A 20,424-nucleotide genomic window follows, 5' to 3' on the forward strand; every position below is an offset into this window, starting at 1 on the left:
GCTAGTTAACACTGGCATGGCCAAATTTTATGACACTTTCATGGAGTTTTTTTTTTTTTTTTTTTTTTGGCAACTCAAGTTCATTATAAGCAAACGAGCAGCCAGTAATTCATGTTTTCTCCTTTTGTGTTCCACAGAAGAAAGAAAGTCATACGGGTTTGGAACGACATGAAGAAGAGTAGGAGGATGACAGAATTCTTTTCATTTGTGGGTGAACTTTTCTGTTAATGACGCATTCTCTACTGTATATTAAGGGTCACCACACTTTCCAGATGTCAAACTGAATAATCGTAACCCACATGAATTCAGACCTCTGGCAGTGAAGATTTAAACTGGCCATGGTGAGCATAATGAAAAGAACTTTCAGCCTGCGGGAGGCTTTAATGAATGACAAAGAATCAAAACTACACCCTTCACAGAATCAACTCTGAGCTGGTGTTTGTTTTGATTCTCTGCTTCCATGTGCTTGATGTCCTGAGTTGGACATTAAAGCAAATAAACCAGATAAATTCAGCAAGTCCACATCAATGTTCTCAAGGTTGAAAATGGAGTCACCCTTCTCTCTTGTCAGGTCAAAGGCCGTGTGGGGTGGAGGAAAAAGATCTAAGGATTATGTGCTGACCACACAGCCAAACATAACAGTTGTATACAAGCCTGAAGAGCTTCTGAAGCCTACAGTTTGTTCTGTTTGGCAGGTGAAGCAAATGTTAGGAGGAAACGGTAGCTTGGATGCCCACGAGTTTCCTCTGGCAGCTTTTACACAGGCAAAACAAACAGACTTTATACAAGGTGAAGTATGTTAAGAGCACAAGCAAACATGTTAACAGGATAAAAAAAAGAAGTAATTATACTAACGATTGATGCAGTTTAATCACTTCAATCAGTAGCCATTTACTTCACTACATAATCACTAACATACTAAAGTGCTAGATACATGCAGTCCTTAAGATCTCTTTTGGACAACACATTATTGTTGCACACCAAAGGGTAAGTCATCAGTTTACATGTTTGTGCTGGTTTTATGGCAAGCCTCCATAAACAGTACCAACTTCAGCTGCCCACTGCTGGATCTGTCCTGTGAACTGCTTCTACCAGCATTTGAAGTTACAGTTTAAGTTGAGGTAAAAAAAAAAATAATAATAATAATAATAAAATAAATAAATAAATTGCCTCAGCAGCCCCTGAACCCAAAAAAGAACACAAAATACTCAACTAGTTCTAAGGCTTTCACTCCATAATTAAGAATGTGCAAGCATGATTGAAGATATTTTCCAAAACATCATTTCTACAATTTATGGGTGGTTATAGAGATCCCTTTAAAAAAAAAAAAAAAAAAAGCAGCCTATGGTATATCCAGAATATAGTTGAAAACTGAAGGGTGTTGTAAGGCATGTGCCACATTTTATTTAAAAAGTTTATTTAAAAAGTACATTTTATGAAGTAAACATGTCATTGGTGAATGAGGGTGGTTGAACCAGGTGAGCATAAGTTACAACTTTGCCTAGTTGCAAAGTTCATCAGAGAAGAGAAGAGAAGAGAAGAGAAGAGAAGAGAAGAGAAGAGAAGAGAAGAGAAGAGAAGAGAAGAGAAGAGAAGAGAAGAGAAGAGAAGAGAAATAATAATAATAAAATAATAATAATAATTATGATGATGTGCACAAATAGATGAGTTAGGAGTTAGTTACAAAATAGCTGGAAGTTACTAAGCCCCCACTGTAGACTTTAGGTTCCAATTTAAGAAAGAACTTAAGAACAGCTAAAGAACACCCAGGCGTTTCATGTCAAAATTTTGTGGGCAAAAATGTCCATTGTCTACTGTCAATATTCTCACACAGAAGTCAGTTTTAAACCAAGCTATTTAAAATATAGTAGTCAACATTTGAAGTGGATCAAAAAAGTTAATCAAATTCGTCCTAAGAAGAAGGTTTTAGGACAACTTTGATGAAAAGTTTTGATCCACTTCAAATGTTGATTACTGTATTTTGCCCTTGTGCATAAATCCCAAATGCATGGCTTATGAGATTTTGCTTGTGAAATTTTGGTGAACAATGGTAAAAGTGACTAAACCTTTACCGTATCACATATTTCAAAATGCTAGAACTGCACCAACTAATCAGAACTGAAACAGTGTTGTGTCATTATACACATGCATATGGTGTAGTCTGTTACTCAACATGACAACAAGGAAATGCCTTGAGAAATGGTCAGGGGGGAGCAGTTTTGCACCAATTCACACCATCAGGAAAGCTGATGGACAGATATTTACCCACAGAGGTTCTCACAGACATTGTGTGATGACAGTTTGTAATGAGGTTAAATGTTTAAAAAATAAAATAAAAATCCATCATTATACAACTGGTGTTGGATGAGTGAGGCAATATGTCTTCAAATTAATGGAAAACTTGCCAGTTGCTCCCAAATAAATTCATTTTATGACCCATGAGAATGATGTAGACAAGAGGGGAAACCCCTCACCGGCATTTTACAAGATGAGGTATTGAAAATATGTAATAAAAGCTTTTATCATACAGTTGGAACTGGAAGAGGTCCAATATCTATATTCTATGGAGTTCACCTTCTGTTTGAAGAAGTCTCTCTCCTCCAGGGTCAGTGTGTCTGCTTTGGCGATAACAGGAACGATGTTCACCACTTTACTTAGGTGTCTCATAAACTCAATGTCAATTGGCCGCAAACTAAAACAAGGGGAAAAAACAAACAAACAAACAAAGGAAAGCAATCAGACACAAAATAGACAAATTGGAGATCATCAGGTAATGTCTATTCAGTCTGTCTAATATGTAATCATTTAAAGTATACAGTGTATAAGTAGTTTAACCTCACATATCCCAATCTAATACTGTAAGAACAGAGCAAATAATCAACAAGGCACAAATGACAGACAACAATCAATGTGGAGAATTTACTACCGAAGGTTAAATGTTTAAAAAGTAGGGGAAATGTATGCACCCTCATATCATTTCTTTCATATGTGGAACAAAAAAGGAGATGTTTAGCAGGATGTTGACACTGCTCTTTTCGACACAGCAGAAGAGAACAGTGACTGGAGTGACTATGTTTTAATATATAAATCTGGAATGTTATTGGTTCTTGTTTGTCTTGTAACAAGTCATGGTGTCCCCAATTCGAATATACTGTATGTATGACAAAATTACACATTTTTATGGACTACTTATATGGTGCCTTTTTGTACTCTTATTTTTTATTATTATTATTTTTTAGTATTATTATTATATATATATTTTTTTTTTACATTAATATAAAATAAAATGTTGTGGTCTAAAGTGGAAAGAAAATCATTTGAGTTTTGGACAACAAAAGGGGGAGTAAATTATAACAAAATGTAAATTTCTGGGTGAACTATGCCCTTAAGGATAAATTGAACTTTCTTTTGTGCTTGTGACTTTGCATTACTTGTACGAAAATAATTGTACATATAACCAGCTGGCACGCGTATTTAAGTCTACTGAGTTGATTTGGAGTGTACTGCATTCACAACCACAAGGCACAAACAAGCAACACTGACATCTTTAATGGCCAAACATCCAGTACACTCATCTCACATGACACACTGAATTTTGTCTTTTTAATAAACTGGAATGAACATGCACAGAGCCTCTTGGTCCGCAGGACAAAACGATGTCACAATCTGGGCTTGCATACTATCACATGGCGAGGACCGCAGAGCTTGAGGGCTTTGAATAGTGCGGTGAGTGCTAAAACACGCAAAATATACACGTGCACGAGAAGCTCTGAGGAATTACGTGCATTCACGATTACATGCCTCTGAATATATGAGCATTACCTTCACACAGTGACACAATGCAGTAAATTATAGGATGGTAAAAAGTGAAAGGCCACAAAACTGAAACGCGTATGTTTTTGTATGTGCTTAAGCTTATGTATGGAGAAGTAGGTTTAGGGTGAACCATTACAATTATTAGAAGCTGCATATGTGTGGCATACACAAATGAATGAGAATGCCTTTCTAACTCAAATTCTTAAATTGAAGGTAGTAAATCTAATGTATTTACAGAATTGTAAATTGAACTAGAATTTAAGAAGGTGTAATTACAATGAATGATATTAAATTAATTTATTATATATCATTTTGTAAGTAAATTCATCTCCCTGACATTGGGTTGCAGCAAATAGCGTTCAAATTCCAGATTTTTTTTTTTTTTTTTTTTTTTTGTACAAACCAGATTATGTACTATGGTAAAAACGAATACTACAAAGCCAGGATAAATTAATTTACACAGGAATTTGCCTAATTTACTTGTATAATTTACTTCAATTAGATTGATATACTCATGTATATTTGAAAGGAAACTCACATTATAAGATACACATAACTTGCACAAGCCCTGGCAGGGGAAATGCCAATTTGATATATGAGCACCTACCCCTATCTTTTGGTCTCATATATTTTTTTTTTTTTCATAGAGGAAGGAGTCACGATCTGTGGTGGACACTTCTCATTTCACTTCCTGTTTCGTAACAAACCACATGGAAATGGCTAGCCAACAGAGTGCAACATCCACTAATGAGATTATAAAAGTCTCCACAAGGGAAAGGATCTCTGTGAAATGCCCAAGAATGAACCTCATGGCAAATTTGCAGCCAGTGCTGACAGCTGGATCTTGGATTTGACTAACAACTACAGGGTTTATAGCTTGTTTCTGCTTTTCTGAAAACATGATGATTTAAAAGTAATTAGCCAAAGAGCCAAATGCTGACAGTGGTATTGCTGTCATGATGCTCAAAATTCCCTGAAGGCACTTGACAACATAAATAAATAGCTGTGATATTACATACTAAAACATCCCACTGCTATTACTTAAAATTCATGGCTGCAATTTTAAACAGAACTTCCTCATTGTGGAATTATGGCATAGTAACCAAGTGAAAAATGTACATATACTGTATATGTAATATGGCACTGAGTGTTAAATTCCTTACAAGCCTTAGTTGCATGTATTTTAACATATAGAACTGCTGCCACAAGTTCATGTACTTCCTGGAATTCTCTGAAATCTGCACAAGTAACAGTAAAGACTGTTGGGTAACACTTTATTTTACAGTGTCCCTGTTAAACATTTTACATGTAGTTACTATAGTAATAACAGTCAATTATGCACAGTTACATGCAACTAACCTAAACCAAACCTTAACCCCAACCCTCATTAAACAATATGTAGTTAAAATTACTATTACTCAATACTTAATTGTATAACTACACTGTAACAAAGACACCATAAAATAAAGGTCTTGGATCTGTTGGCACTCACTGCCAAAATATGCAGAGATAACAAATTAATTTTATGTGACATATATGGCATGTTCTTGAAATTTACATTTACAATATAACCTCATACTGTACATATTAGGCTATTTTTCCCCAAACAATTTAAGAAAGAAAAGGTGACAATTACCAGATGCTTCTGGTGCATTACCAGATCTTGAGTATACAAACCATCTCTGCAATATCCAATGAGTAGTTAATGTGACTAATCACTCATAATGAAATTTGAAAATTATGTCTGTAAACACTGATTGTCTGATGCCACTACAAGACTGAACATCCAAAGTTATGTTTGGCCAGAGACTTACTATAACCAATAATTTCCCAAGACAGGAGGAATTAAGGAGCCAATCAGATTTCTGCTAGGCCCATTGCCCCTTTGGCTCTACCCATATTTCCGCTTCTGCTCTTGAGGTGAAAGGAGCTGTTTCCAGGACAAACTTTCAAACACAGGCACTGAAGTCTGTGTGCGACTTGTGATGTGGCGAAACAAGCAGCTGTTCAGATATCTGACAAGTATGCAGCAGCTGCGAGACAGTGTCTAATAACAGTGCGCACACCAACACACACTCATAGAACGAAATGCCCTCTTTAAAAGACTTAACCCCCCAAACCATCCTCTCTCCTGTGCACACACTACACACATACACATATAGAAAGCGAGACAGCAAACCCACTTGCAGGACCACACAATGTCCTTTTCTTCCATCCCCATCAAACACATGCAAACACACACACGCACACACACAGTGGTTCTTCCCATGCATGCAAGCGAGTTAGAAAGCTAGCAGACAAAAGGAAGAGGTTAAAGGGATAGTTCACCCAAAAATAAAAATTCTGTCATCATTTACTCATCCTCAAGTAGTTCCAAACCTGTATGATTTTTATTTTGTGCTGCTGGACACAAAGAAATATATTTTGAATAATGTCAGTAACCAAACAGATTTCGCCCCTCATTTACTACCATAGTAGGAAAAACAAATACTATGGTAGTCAATGAGGGGCGAGATCTGTTTGGTTACTAACATTCTTCAAAATATATTCCTTTTTTGTTCAGCATAAGAAATAAATTCATACAGATTTGGAACCACTTGAGGTTGAGTAAATGATGACAGAATTTTCATTTTTGTGTGAACTATCCCTTTAATAGATATATACACTCCTATTTATACCTGATATGAAGATACATCTCAGTCATCTTATCACAGGAGTGTGTTTATGCCTTCTAGTAATGTTGTCTCGTGACAACTTCTGATCAGTTGGCAGGGAAGGGTCTCTGATTTCATGACTAAATGCATCACTTACAATGTGTGTGTGATATATATACTACCAGGTAATAATACCAGGTGTAAATGCGGTCTATACTGTAAATGTAAAAAATTTACTTAAACTTAAAATTACAAAAAAAATGCAATACTCAAATTATGGAAAAAGTCTTGTATCAACAGTCTTCATCAAACATATTATAATAAAGTTCTATAAACTAAAAAAAAAAAAAAAAGGAATTAAAAAAAATGTTTTTAACTTTTGGATCAGAGTTTATTAGGGGTGTGACAAGACAGGTATCTCATGAGACGAGATGAGACTCGAGACTGAGTTCACGAGACGAGACAAGATGGCGAAATACGTGAGTAGAAAAAATTCTGCAAATGTTTTAACTAATCATCTTGTAATCAATGTCATTTCAGTTCTACTTTCTGAGTATGAATTAATATATGCAGTAAAAGACAACAATACTCAAGTACTGTAAAAGGTTTTGCCACTAACTCAACTGACTGGCTTCTCTTCTGTATGATTTCAGTCTCTTCAGACCTTACTGTACATGATATATAAGCTTCTACAACTTTTGACCTCCTAACTGAACTTCTTTTCACAAATTGATCATAGAAATAAAACAGTATAAATGAAAATGTTATCACTTTACAATAAGGTCTCATTTATTAACATTCATGTATTAACCAACATCAACTAACAATGAGCAATATATTTGCTACAGTATTTATTAATCTTTGTTTATGTTAGTTGATAAAAATAGTCATTCATTGTTAGTTCATGATAGTTCACAGTGCATTAACTAATGTTAACAAATGAAACCTTATTTTTTGTGCTTAATAAGATTAAGAGAAAACTGTTATTCAGTTTTGGTAACACTTTACCATAAGTGCAACCATAATCGCACTCTCTCAATATTCAAAGTGCAAAAAAGACCAAATTTTTCTTTGATACAGAGCTAAGAGATTACAACTACACTGCCCAGCCTAAAATAGCTTTCATATTGAGAGATATTTGTATTCATCAGGGAGCCGCTTTCAAAATGCGGGGTATTGAAATCGCGTTTGAATGCGCGCTCGCGTTTACTTTAATTTTCGTGATCGCGCGTACTCTGTAAATATGGAGTGGCGACCGTTATACAACTTAATTAAATGATTTTTATTTAAATACAAAGCAAAACGACAGTGTAAATGTAAATGTAGCAAATGTAAATGTAGCAGTGGCTACATTAGTTCTTTCCTAATCATCCTAACCACTCTGTTATGGCAACATCATGAGAAATCTCGTCACAGTTTAAGCCGAGTTAAGACTGCACGATTTTAGCCCCGATTTTGGCTCGCCGACAGGTTTTGAGAAATCACAGACAAATACCCAAAATCACAGGCAAATCGGTGCTCATTCACGCGAGTGACAATCACGCAGAGTGAATGAGCAAAGACGCGATCTGAGAGAATCGCTGACGAGTCGTCGACACACGTGAGATATTTGGCATACTAAATATCTGGACCTGTTGGTGATTCACAATTCTGCTGTGTGAAAAGTGTTCTGACTGAAAACTACATCAGCGATGACCGACAGCCAATGAGAAAGCAAGATACAGAGCAGCGGGGAGTTTGGGGAGGTGTTCCTCGCGTCTCCCCAACCATTTCCTCCTCCATATCCTTCTTTTCTTTATCTTGTTTTCACTGCATATCAGTGCACAGACAATTCATATTCATATCGTGACACGAGATCTCGTCACACCCCTAGAGTTGAATAAAATTTCATTTTCAGTTAAGCTGAGCGTTAACATTACTTTGTCTAACTCATACTTTGTCTAATTTGAGCAGCAATTTGTTAAGCAAACTGAAAAAGTTATATAGAGTTACGTCTATACACCAAAACAATTAGTATATTCTCATTGAAATGGAAAAGACTAATTATTCCAATGGTGACTTGAAACATAACACAACTTTTACAACAAAATATAATCAAAAACACTACATAGAGCTAAAACACCTATTAATTCTGAATAACAAATAGGCCTATATATTTCACCAAAAGTACCCATGAGCAAAACCACAAATAATTCATGTGCATCATCAGTGATCAAACTATACAAGCTCAGAAGCCTGTTAGTTGGACCCTTACCACCAAACTTGAAACTGTAAGTTATGAAATGTGTATAATGACATGGGTATTACAACGTAAATATGGTTTCTGAGGACACTTTCTGTGTCCTCATGAACCAAATGACTTAAAAAAAAAACATATTAAACAGCGTTTTTTTTTTTAATTCAAAAAATGCAGAAGGTTTTCTGTGATGGGTAGGTTTAGGGGTAGGGTTAGTGTAGGGGGATAGAATGTGTGTGTGTGTGTGTGTGTGTGTGTGTGTGTGTGTGTGTGTGTGTGTGTGTGTGTGTGTGTGTGTGTGTGTCTCACCAATGTCCAGTAGGAGGAATAAAGTATATGCAGCAGTGGACTCTTGAGTCTGGAATCCTCTTCTTCCTGTCGATGTTGATCTCTTCCTGTAAATACTGTTCGTACTGTGCATTAATGAACTTCATGATGGGCTGCCAACTGCAAAGAGATCAGAGAGACAGTGAGACACCAGAAAACACGTGAGATCTAAAAAGACCACCATGTGATCTAAGAAATATTTGAATAACAGTTAGTATTAAGTTACTTATACTCCATGATTTATATATTGATATGTTTTTCATAGCAGGCATCAGCACTGACTGGTAAATAAGGAGACACTGTCACTGACCAGTTTTCATTGTTTATCTGGTCTCCAAAGCCTGGTGTGTCGATGACGGTCAGCTTCATTCTCACTCCTTTTTCCTCAATATCTGTATACAAGATGAGTTTAAAGAGGTGAATGCGCACTGTGGATAACTAAATGAATGACACAATTGTTAAAATAAGATTTCTGCTTATCCATCTCTTAATAGATAAGCACAAGTTAAAGTTTTAGTTTTAGTTCTGTAGGCCTTTTTACCATGACTGATAGACTTGATTTCGATGGTCTTGGGAATTCGCTCTTCCTCTGTTGTCATCACCGATCTGCGACTCACTTTAGACTTAAAAAGTGTGTTCATCAGTGTAGATTTACCCAGACCACTCTGACCTGTACAAATGGAAATAATTGAAATTGAATGTAGGGATGTAAATTTTATGTTAATTTTGTGCAATTCATTTTTTTATTATACGAATAAAAATTATATGAATAAATAAAAAAAAAAAACTATAATGGATAGAATGCATAAAGTCGTATTGGACTGTTCATGGAAATGCAGAAATACATACAGCATTAGACAATTTTTAAAATGCAAGAATGAGCAAATTTAGATTTACTGTAAAGTATGTTGCAGTCTGAGCTTTCACTCCCCATATGTCTCAAAGATAATGCAAGAATGACTTTTCAGACAGGGACAGAACATTTCACACACAAGGTTTGCATCTTTCTATATATTTGGTCAGAGTTTGCACCTCTTCTTTGTTTGGGCCTTTAGCTATCCTTTCCTCTCTCAACTCATCGATTTGCAAATTGCAAAGTCTCTGAGGAGGTTCTACATATAAAAGTATGCATGTATGGAGTATTAATAAAGCATAGTACTATAAAGTATGCATGCGTGTTGTATGAATTTAATATGGACGAATACATTCAGCATATTGGCACTGTCAGGTGACCGTCAGTTGTAGTCAGCACCTTCCCTGTCAATCATCATTCATCTCAATGGCAAATATAGAGTAAAGTGTCCACTGGACCTCCACTGGAATCTCAGCAAAAACAGTAGGTCATCTAGGTACTTTTCATATACTTCTTTCTACCTACTACTTTATTTCTCAACTCTCATGGTTCACTGTCCTGCAAAGCTTCTAACCCTAATCAAATGAACCTGAACAAGCTAATCAAGGTCTTCAGGATTACTAGGATGACAGACTGGTGAGTTTGATCCGGGTTGTAAGTAAATTCTGTGTGCTTTGAGGGCCAGAGTGGAGGAACCTACCCACTATACAGTAGGGGAAAAGGCAGATTCGGCTGGTGTCTGAGGCAAAAAGTCTCTCAAAGTAATCACAGCTTGTTGGGTCATTTCTCACTGTTATTTAGCATCTTACACCATCAGTAAAACACCACTATAAAAGCTAAAAATGCAATTCCAGACACCAGCTTTCAACTCCATTCTTTTCCATTCCTATCCGTTTTTAAATGCTTTCAAAATGAAGCCCTACTTTAAATGTGTTCTAGAATCAAATAAAAAACAAACAAACAAACAAAATGTCCATTTACTGAGTGGAGTAAATATGGCAAGGGACTTAAAGGGTTAGTTCACCCAAAAATGAAATTTCTGTCATCAAGTACTCACCTTTGTCTTTCCAAACCTGTAAGACGTCTGAACGCCAGCTCAGTATTGGCCAGCTCCTGTGTCAGCATCACATGCATGCGTTGTGGTGCTCACGTGAACAGCCTCAGCCAATACTGAGCCAGTGTTTGTACGTAAATATGGAAGCGCTGAACTGTGTTCACTGTGTCAACTCCGTATGAGACTGACAGGGTAGAGAAGAAATTGTTGAATAAAGTCGTTATTTTTGTTTTGTTTTTGCACACAAAAAGTATTTTCGTTGCTTCATAACATTAAGGTTGAACCACCGTAGTCATGCTGACTATTTTAACAATGTCTTTACTACTTTTCTGGACCTTGAATGATGGTAATTATGTTGCTTTCTATGGGGGATAAAAAAAAACCTAAAAAAATATCTTAATTTGTGTCCCAAAGATGAATGAAGGAACGACATGAGTAGTTAATGACAGAAATTTTATTTTTGGGTGAACTAACCCTTTAAAACGTGTGTTTGAGTGTGTGAGCCTGTATGTTAGGGATATATAATGCTTCATCCGCACATGCTAACCCACCACCTGCCACTAGTTCTTTCAATGACACACACACACACACACACACACACACACACGTTTGTTTTTGTGAATTGTGGGGACTTTCCATAGGCCGCAATGCATTTTTATCCTGTAAAAACCGTACTTTCTATCCCCCTATCCTACCCCTAACCCTAAACCTTACACAGGAAACTGTGCACACATTTATTTTCTCACAAAAACATAATTTAGTATTTTTATTAATTAATTTATATTGTGGGGACCGGTGGCTGGTCCCCACGATGTAGGTGAACTCAGGTTTATATTACATCGTGGGGACATTTGGCACACACACACACACACACACACACACACACACACACACACACACACACACACACACACACACACACACACATGTTTGTTTTTGTGAATTGTGGGGACTTTCCATAGACTTCAATGCATTTTACACTGAACAAACTGTACATTCTATCCCCCTACCCTGCCCCTACCCCTAAACCTAACCCTCACAGGAAACTGTGCAAACTTTTACTTTTTCACAAAAACTCATTCTATATGATTTATAAACCCATTTACATTGTGGGGACCGCTGGCTGGTCCCCACGATGTAGGTGAACTCAGGTTTATATTACATCATGGGGACATTTGGTCCCCACAATGTAATATAAACAAAAGCACACACACACACACACACACACACACGCACACACACACACACACCCTCTCATCATACTGTCGACTATAAAAGAACAAGTGTTTCTAGAGGAGGTTCATGGGAGCAGCTTGTTGGATCTCTCATTGACATCCATGATAAAGCAAGAACAAAGGTTACAGCTGGAATCAGTTGAGTGGAGCAGCCAGGCAGATGCTCTCACTGCAGAAAACATTAACCATGTCCGATTGAACATTTTTGTGCTTTTTTTTTTTTTTTTTTTTTGGTGGGCATGTAATTGAATTAAATGAACTCAAATGTTTGAATAAGTTCAGAGTTCAGAGTTCAGAGAATCTTTATTGTCTATCAACAATGATAGAAATTTTTCTTTGGTTAAAAGGCTCTCATACAATACAATATACTACATACATACAGTCCACAATACACAGTTCATTTTAAAACAAAACACCCTAGAATTAAAAAAAACAACCCACACACAATCACTTAACCTTATTTAAAATGGTTACTGCATTGGGTACAAAAAAATTCCAAACTTCTTCCTAGCCAAAGGAGTTCTAAACCGGCATCCTGATGGAAGTAACTGAAAAGCCTCATAAAGAGGATGTGTATAATCTGAGATAATATAAACTGCTTTCCTCTTAACTGCCACATAATGAAGATTTGAAAGCTGAAGCTGTGAGGCCCCAATAATCTTTGATGCCTGCTTAATAATTCTTGATAATTTTTCCTTATTTCCAGCTGAAAGTAGACTATACCAAGAAACAATATTAAACGTCATGACAGATTCCATAAGTGAGTCACAATCATAGTGCCCAAATACGTGAAGGATTCAACCTGTTCTACTTCCTGCCCCCCTAACCTAAATGGTTCACAAAGTGAAGAATAAGTTTTAAGCTTTAAGCTTTAAAGACCTGATAAAAAGTAATTAGAGGATTACAGTTAGACAACAAACCTCAGAAGACACTCTGCAAACTGACAAAACCACTCATCAACCACTAAAAGAACTTTTAAAGAAAGATAAACCCATGAACAAGCCTTAAATATATCTGTACAGCCACTACATATCCATATAGTACCTTACCAAAGTACTGGATTAAAACAAACATCGACATGTTCATTCAGAGACACAAAAGCTTTTGTCTCAGTTCTTAAGTCTTCAAAGCAAAAGACAAACAGCACTGTCATTAAACAATTCTTCTAAGACTCTGCAAGTGGCTACAGGTTCCATGCTTTAGAGTTTTATACACTGCCAAGAAAAACATAAAATCAGGGATATATAATGCTTGAGAATAACAAATCAGACTCCAGGAAGATAAATAAATTTTTTAAAAAGCTTGTCGTTATATCTTAGGAGTGGGTTGCCAGTCTGCTGCCAGGCAAGTCACTACGTGTTCTGGAGCAGTTCCATACTGATGCACTAGGGTCTGCGAATATGGCATGTAGGAAATATATAGCCTGAATCTAGAACCATGGTCATGATTAAGAGTCAGTTGGGGACATTCAGGGCATTCATATTGCACCACTAGAGGTGAAATTGTTGGACCAGTCCTGGGTGGTGTTACCTGCTGGTAACCAAAGGTTGTAGTTTCAAATGGGTCTGCCTGAATCTAAGCCATTTTGAATCCAAGATGTAATGGCAATGACTAGAAACCATCTTGCTCACTAAGGGTGTGTTCACACTTGGCAGGATTGATTCGATTAAAATTAACTGCGATTGCTCTGCTAGTGCGGTTCATTTAAATAAGTGTGAACACTGCCATCTGAACCTTGGTGCACACCAAACAAGTGGACTAAGACCACTGAAAAAGTGGGTCTCACTTCGCTTCAAAACAAACTCTGGTGCAGTTTGGTACCTGGTTCTTCTCACCAGTTGACTAGAGCAGGACTCTTTAGCTTACAGCTTGATGGGCCAAATTTGGCCCAGTAATCATTTTTATGACTGACTGAATTAGTTGAAATTGTTTCACTAATAGAGCAGATTTCTTGTGTGCAAAACACAAGTGAGTTCAAAAGTCCTCATGCCTTGATTACATTCCATAACCTAATCAAATGGAACATTTTTTACAGTATGCATTATATAGGCCTATATTTTGACCATAGCTTAGCTTTCAAAGTTTTCCAAACATGAATAACATAAAATACAGTTAAGAGCAGATATTTAAAATATGGAAAGATGGAGAATATTTAAAACAAGTTTTAAAGCCATTTTAAGGCCATTTTTTTAAATAAAAAATAGTAAAATGTTTATCAAGAACAAGTTGTACCTGCCAGCAGTCAATTTATAACCAGGCCAAATTTTAACTGAATATCCCTTAATCACATTTATTTTAATAAATAATATTAAGTATATATGGTTTTCATGACTTAAAATTAAAGTGTAATGTTTGACCCTCTTCAATTTTTTGAAAGGTGTCCAAACTTGATCCTGGAGGGCCACAGTCCTGCAGAGTTTAGCTCCAGTTTCCCTAAACACACCTGATTAGCTGATTCAGGTTTTTTAATTGGGGTTGAAGTTAAACTCTGCAGGACAGTGGCCCTTCAGGAGCTGAATTGGACAACCCTGATCTAGATCTATTTAAATATTTACATTTAGTGATACTAAATGTGTATTTTGTATATAACAAAAAGCGCACACGCATCTAGGCTTCCACACTCACACCTGTACTTACCCACTACCATGATGTTAAACTCAAAGCCTTGCTTCATGGCCTTCCTCCTCATCTGTTCCAAGATGGCATCAATGCCCACATAGCCAAAATCACTGCTGGTCTTCTCACTCCGTGCCACAGGCGTTTTTCCTACGTCTGCCATATTGCCGTAAATACTTGTAATGACCTCTGGCCCTAATGAATTTATAAGACAGAAAGAAAGACAGACAGAAACAGATCAGGTTAAGATTATTGTGCAACATTTTTGGCTTGAACATTTCTCATGTGCAATTTTCAATGACATGGTCATTGTCAAAGCTTCATGAATACCTCATGTGTGTTCTACATGTGCAGAATAAAGTAGACACGCTCAGAGCCTAGTAAAATAGGTATGATAAAACATTGCTACCAGAAGTGGCAAAATGCTTGACACAAGCATTACCACTGCATTCAGAGGTTTAGTGGTCCACTAGATGTGGGTCAACTAAACCAAACAGCAATTTTCACTTTGTGTAAAAGTCATATTTAAATGAAATTTTTTTTTTTTTTTTTTTTTTTTTAATCATATTTGGAATGTATTAATATGTAAAATGAAAATAGTCTGATTCCTGGTTGCTGAAGTTGTGCTAATTATTAATGAGCAAACACATATTGTATTGATGTTTCTGAAAAGAGACCAGATGTCAGAACACATGGAAATAAAGTAGGTCAGAAAACCCACAACAGTTATAAAGTTTCCTCAGCTTAAACAAAACATACATAAACATATGAACAATACACTCATTCTATACAATACACTCATTCTATACAACACATTTTGTGTACTCCAACAATTCTTATCTAAATTTCCATTATATTACCATGTTTTACAAAACCACTTGTATAAAGCACTTAATTAATTCATGAAACCTCTAGAGCAAACTAAATTCTCCTCAAATGATCAACTGATCATCAACTTTACCAAAAGATACAAAAAAGCTAACCACAAACTTACCCAGAAGACGAAAGTTAAGTCTACAAAGTTGTTGAATTTGATGATTCAGTAGCTTAAATGTGTGTCTAACAGTGAACAAGTGACACACACTCAATATGTGAATGTGGGAGGGGACAAGATAGCTGTTTTTCCTTTTATAACGACTAAATGTGGCTTCCTCTTTTCATAGAGCGTCTAGACACTTGCACAAAAGCCTCACTAAGAAGATATACCCAAAGAAAATATCCCCAAAAATGCCAATGGTGATTTCATAAATAAATAATATGTAAGTCAAAAATAATGTAAGTCCAAATAATAATGCAAGGTGATTTTACTGAACAGCAAAAAAATATAGGCATGTACAAACATAACTTATGAAACTCACTATTGCTTCATCAGATGCCTGAGGTGGAAACTATGAAATCCTGATCTGTGACTTAACCAACACAGTTTATGCTGTAATTCACACATTTGTAAATATAATTAATTATGAAGTATAAGAGTAGGGTTCAATAAAACACAAAACTGAGAATGACAATAGCTTTTTTTTTTTTTTTTTTTGCTTAGTTTTATTTTATATCATTTTAAGAAACAGTCTTGTTATGTTTTATAATTTTTACACTTTATATTTCACTCCCATGTTTTGAGGTAATGATTCATGTGTGTAAGGAGTCAAGTCAAAACTATAAGTCAAATATGAAACTTTTTTGCATGTGTTCCTCTGGCTGATGTACAGTATCAAAGCATTGAGAAAACGATTTCCTGTCAGTGAATTACACACACTACTTGACAGACTTTTCTCAGAAAACGTGGCATGCTGAAACTTCAACCTAAAACACTAGACAGTAACAGAACTACAAGCAGCCTTGTTTTGGCCAGAGAATTTTACCAATGCCATTTAAACAGAGAATTAGCAAACTAAACATGCTGTGTACTCATACATTTCAATTTCTGTCTTACTTATTATTCAAATTAGAAACATTTTCTGGTCAGTGGTCACCATTAGGTGACTGCTCTTTCACACTATATACTTTATTTTATTTTTCACTTTTCCTTTTATAACCAATCCTAAATAATTGTTCAATAAAACCCTGTTCAGGAAAAGCTTCTTGTATCTTTTTAAAAGTCCCAATTTAGACCCATCACACATTAACACACACTTGCTAAACAGCTCCCAAGGTAGCTGTGGAGTTTGAATACGAGACAGTGCTCTTTTTTCACAAATTAATGCAACTTAAAGGCCATAAAACATATTGGCAAAACATAGAGGCAAGAGCAAACTACACCCCTCAGGCTCCACCTTCTACCTCAGACTCCACCTTCATTTCAGCCTCTGGCTCCAAACACTGTATGATTAATGCATTCTTTCAGTTTGTATGGAGTTTTGGCAAAACTCCTAAAGACAATTAAAATAAAATGATAGGTCTAGGTAAACATAACCCATCAACGAGCTTCACTATTGAGGCCTAGAACTTTCCATTCATCTCAGGGAAGCCTTATGGTTTACTGTGACCTCTATTTTTCATATGTTAACCCAACAGTCAATCACATGTGAAATCCACAGTTCAACCTTGAGTGAACCACAGTTTTTTAATGCCAAAGTGAAATGTTATCCCTGCAAGTTTACATTTTCAGAGAATGCCAAATAGTCATTACTGAATCTAAGGCAGGATTTTTGCTGGCATGGTGGGTCCGAGTGATCACAACATGTGGTCATGTTAATTATGGTTTAATACACAGACCAACCATAATTTGTGCCATTGATTACATGACTGCGCTGCCCTCCAAGTAGATGATGCCAGCACCTGTTGTTTGCCATCTGCTAAGAAACAAATTGAGGCATGAATAGGAAAGGGGCCAGTGACACAGGAACAAAAACTATGATTTAAAATATACCATAAATCTCAATTAGTTCCTCTTTTGATTATGTTTTATGCCTCATTTAAAATGTGAAGTGCTAAATTCCATATAACTGTCAAAAAACAATTAATTATCTAGAGCAGTGGTTCTCTAACTGTCCAGGCACTGTACACACAATGCCATTTTTGATACACATCAATATTACTGTATTTCAAACAAATGATCCTGCCTTATCAAACCTGATTTGTGCAGGAAAGCATGAAAAAATGTGTGTGGATTGTAACCCTGCATAAAGATCAAACAATGCACTAAAAGAGGCCTCTTAAAAGAAACATAATTTTGTAGATGTTACAAAAAAAAAAAAAAAAACACTTTCTCCATTCCTAGCTTAACATGCAGAGACACTGTATAAGCCTTTTGTAGGTTGGCTGCTATACAAATAAATACACTTTTTACACTTTCTTAGTTGAATACGAGGGCAGTCTGGCGGAAGCTATATATTACCTCATAACTTGTTAAATATAGATATTTTTTACACAAACATCACTTTGCTTCAGAAGGCATTTATTAATGATCAGAGCCATGTTTTTGATGGATGGATGTGGATGGAGACACTTTCTTCAGCCCATACTCATTGGATGTGTCAGGATATTTATTAATATTTCTCCGATTGTGTTCATCAGAAAGAAGAAAGTCATATACACCTAGGATGGCTTAAAGGGTGAGTAAAGCTTGGGGTAATTTTCATTTGAAAGTGAACTAATCCTTTAATCTCAGTCTTCACAGCTTTTACATTATAAAGCATCTTTACAGAAAACAATACAAGTCAGTTCTGAAAAGATGTAGCTTCAGTGGCAGTTATCCTGTCTCTCATGCAAAGCATGTGGCCTATATTAGCAAGTGTCGGAGTTCTAACAAACAGGAAATAGGGTCTACCGCTAAAGTGTGTCCCTGCACACAAATGCAAGCAAATTTATATGCACATTCTGCCTTTGTAACTAAACATCACATTTATGTTTCTTATGTAATTTCTTGTTTTAGAATTGATACCACTGCTTTTTATTTTAGGTCACTTCTTTATGAAGCTGTTCAAATAGTCAATTCTGAATAGTTTGCCTTAACAGTTGGAACATGCTTTTAATTTTCTATTTTGCAGTTTGGTCAAAGACCACAATATGTATTCCATCAGGTACATCTATAAGTATGACCGGGTTTGTCCTCTCTGAAAATTACAACATTTAGAACCACAAAATCCCCAACTATAGCAACAGTATTCCACAAGTCTCATGTTTCCAATGAGTTCTCCAAGATACGTAAAACCACAGAAAACTCTCTCCCTCTGAATTGAAAATCTGACATAGTTTAGAGACTGAACCCAAGAGATTGTGTGTCCCCCTTATGAGGCTGATCCAACTCTGTGCAGAAACCATATAGCCACAGAAAAGCAAGGCAAACACTGAAACAAGACCATCTAACAATTAATTCCTCACAGGCAACATACAGTTCAATTCTGTCTTCATTCTGACCCAGAACATTTGGGAATTTTCCTATGTTTAGTGGTCTGTGGTATATTGGCCCCTGTGACTGGACTTTGGTCTGGCAACAGACATTCAAAATCATTTGAATGAAAAGCCTTTGTACAACTAACAATTAGTGTCAACAGCCAATGAAGCTTAGATCTGACAATTGCCCTAAATGTGTATTTAAACGTTTTGGATATGCTAAGCTATAAGAATGCAAATGCTGCTAAGGCTTTTCTTACTGAAAAGAGTGTCAATTTATAAGAACAACGAAATAAAGGAGGAAGGAACTGATATCACCTCGTATATACCAGCTATATACCAACTTATTTTGATACCACATTACAAGACATTTCAGGAAACTCTCAACAGACTAACCAAATTTATCATGGTTCAGTAATATTATGTGAATGCAAAAATAACCATCCATAATGAGTGCAAGGAAAGTCGGGCAGAACTAATGCTGAATTATTTATTGCACATTTTAAACACAAGCTCCCATAGATGTGGTCTGATGAGAAAAAATCCTCATGGCAGAAGTATGATCTTTTCGAGTTCATAAATTTTGATTGCAAATCCTCAATTTGTGACACCCAGTCCACTCTGAATAAGTGTATGAAACCATGCGGAATGTATAGCCACGTCTAGACAATCAGTCGGAGAGCACAAGAGGCCCTTTCCACAGATCCAGGGTGAACTTGAAGGAGGAAGCGGTAATAAAGTTTTATGTCTCTCTTTGACAGAAGCAGATATATGGAGCCTTGAGTTACCTGGAGCATTTCTAGAAACTTTCAAGTAAAAAGCACCAGCTGGAAGACATGGATGATTCTCACAAGCTTCATGTGTTCACCAGATGCATCAGACAAAAAAGTGAAACATTGACCTCAAGTCTCATTAGAACAGACAATCACAAGCAATGTAACATAGTGAACTATCATAATTTATGTACAAATCTGGATGTGTTTCTCATGAACTGGAGAGCTCTGAGGATATTTGGACTGAAGCCCTTCAAGTCATGTTCTATACACTGAATTGCCAATTTAGGCCAATGTAATACACAGTTAGTTACTATACTTAACAATAGTCAATCTATTTAGTATTCCAATATGGAAAAATTCCAAATTCAGACAATACAATATGGTGATAGCATAAAAGACAACTCAACATTGTCTTAAATAGAAAGAAAATTAAGCATGAAATCACTGGGAAATCTGCATTTTTTTTTTTTTAGCTATTATATGGTGGACTTGGGTGAGCATTCCATATAGTAAAGAATAAAA

The 20,424-nt window shown here is 36.1% G+C and overlaps 1 protein-coding gene across 3 annotated transcripts in view; it reads right to left on the reverse strand.

Moving 5' to 3' along the window:
- septin9b (septin 9b) overlaps nt 1-20,424 on the reverse strand; it is a 75,039-nt gene that overhangs the window by 6,833 nt on the left and 47,782 nt on the right. For 2 of the 3 annotated variants that reach the window (XM_067374683.1, XM_067374685.1), the window contains 5 exons: nt 14,813-14,986; nt 9,575-9,703; nt 9,344-9,425; nt 9,016-9,153; nt 2,575-2,692 (listed from right to left, as the gene is read on the reverse strand). In XM_067374683.1, coding sequence (XP_067230784.1) covers nt 2,575-2,692; nt 9,016-9,153; nt 9,344-9,425; nt 9,575-9,703; nt 14,813-14,986 — 641 coding nt within the window. Of the gene's footprint in view, nt 1-2,574; nt 2,693-9,015; nt 9,154-9,343; nt 9,426-9,574; nt 9,704-14,812; nt 14,987-15,785; nt 15,929-20,424 lie in introns of those variants that run through there. The other variant, XM_067374684.1, reaches the window with a different exon arrangement.

The sequence above is a fragment of the Chanodichthys erythropterus genome, chromosome 21, assembly GCF_024489055.1.
Source record: "Chanodichthys erythropterus isolate Z2021 chromosome 21, ASM2448905v1, whole genome shotgun sequence".
Classification (NCBI taxonomy): Eukaryota; Metazoa; Chordata; class Actinopteri; order Cypriniformes; family Xenocyprididae; genus Chanodichthys; species Chanodichthys erythropterus.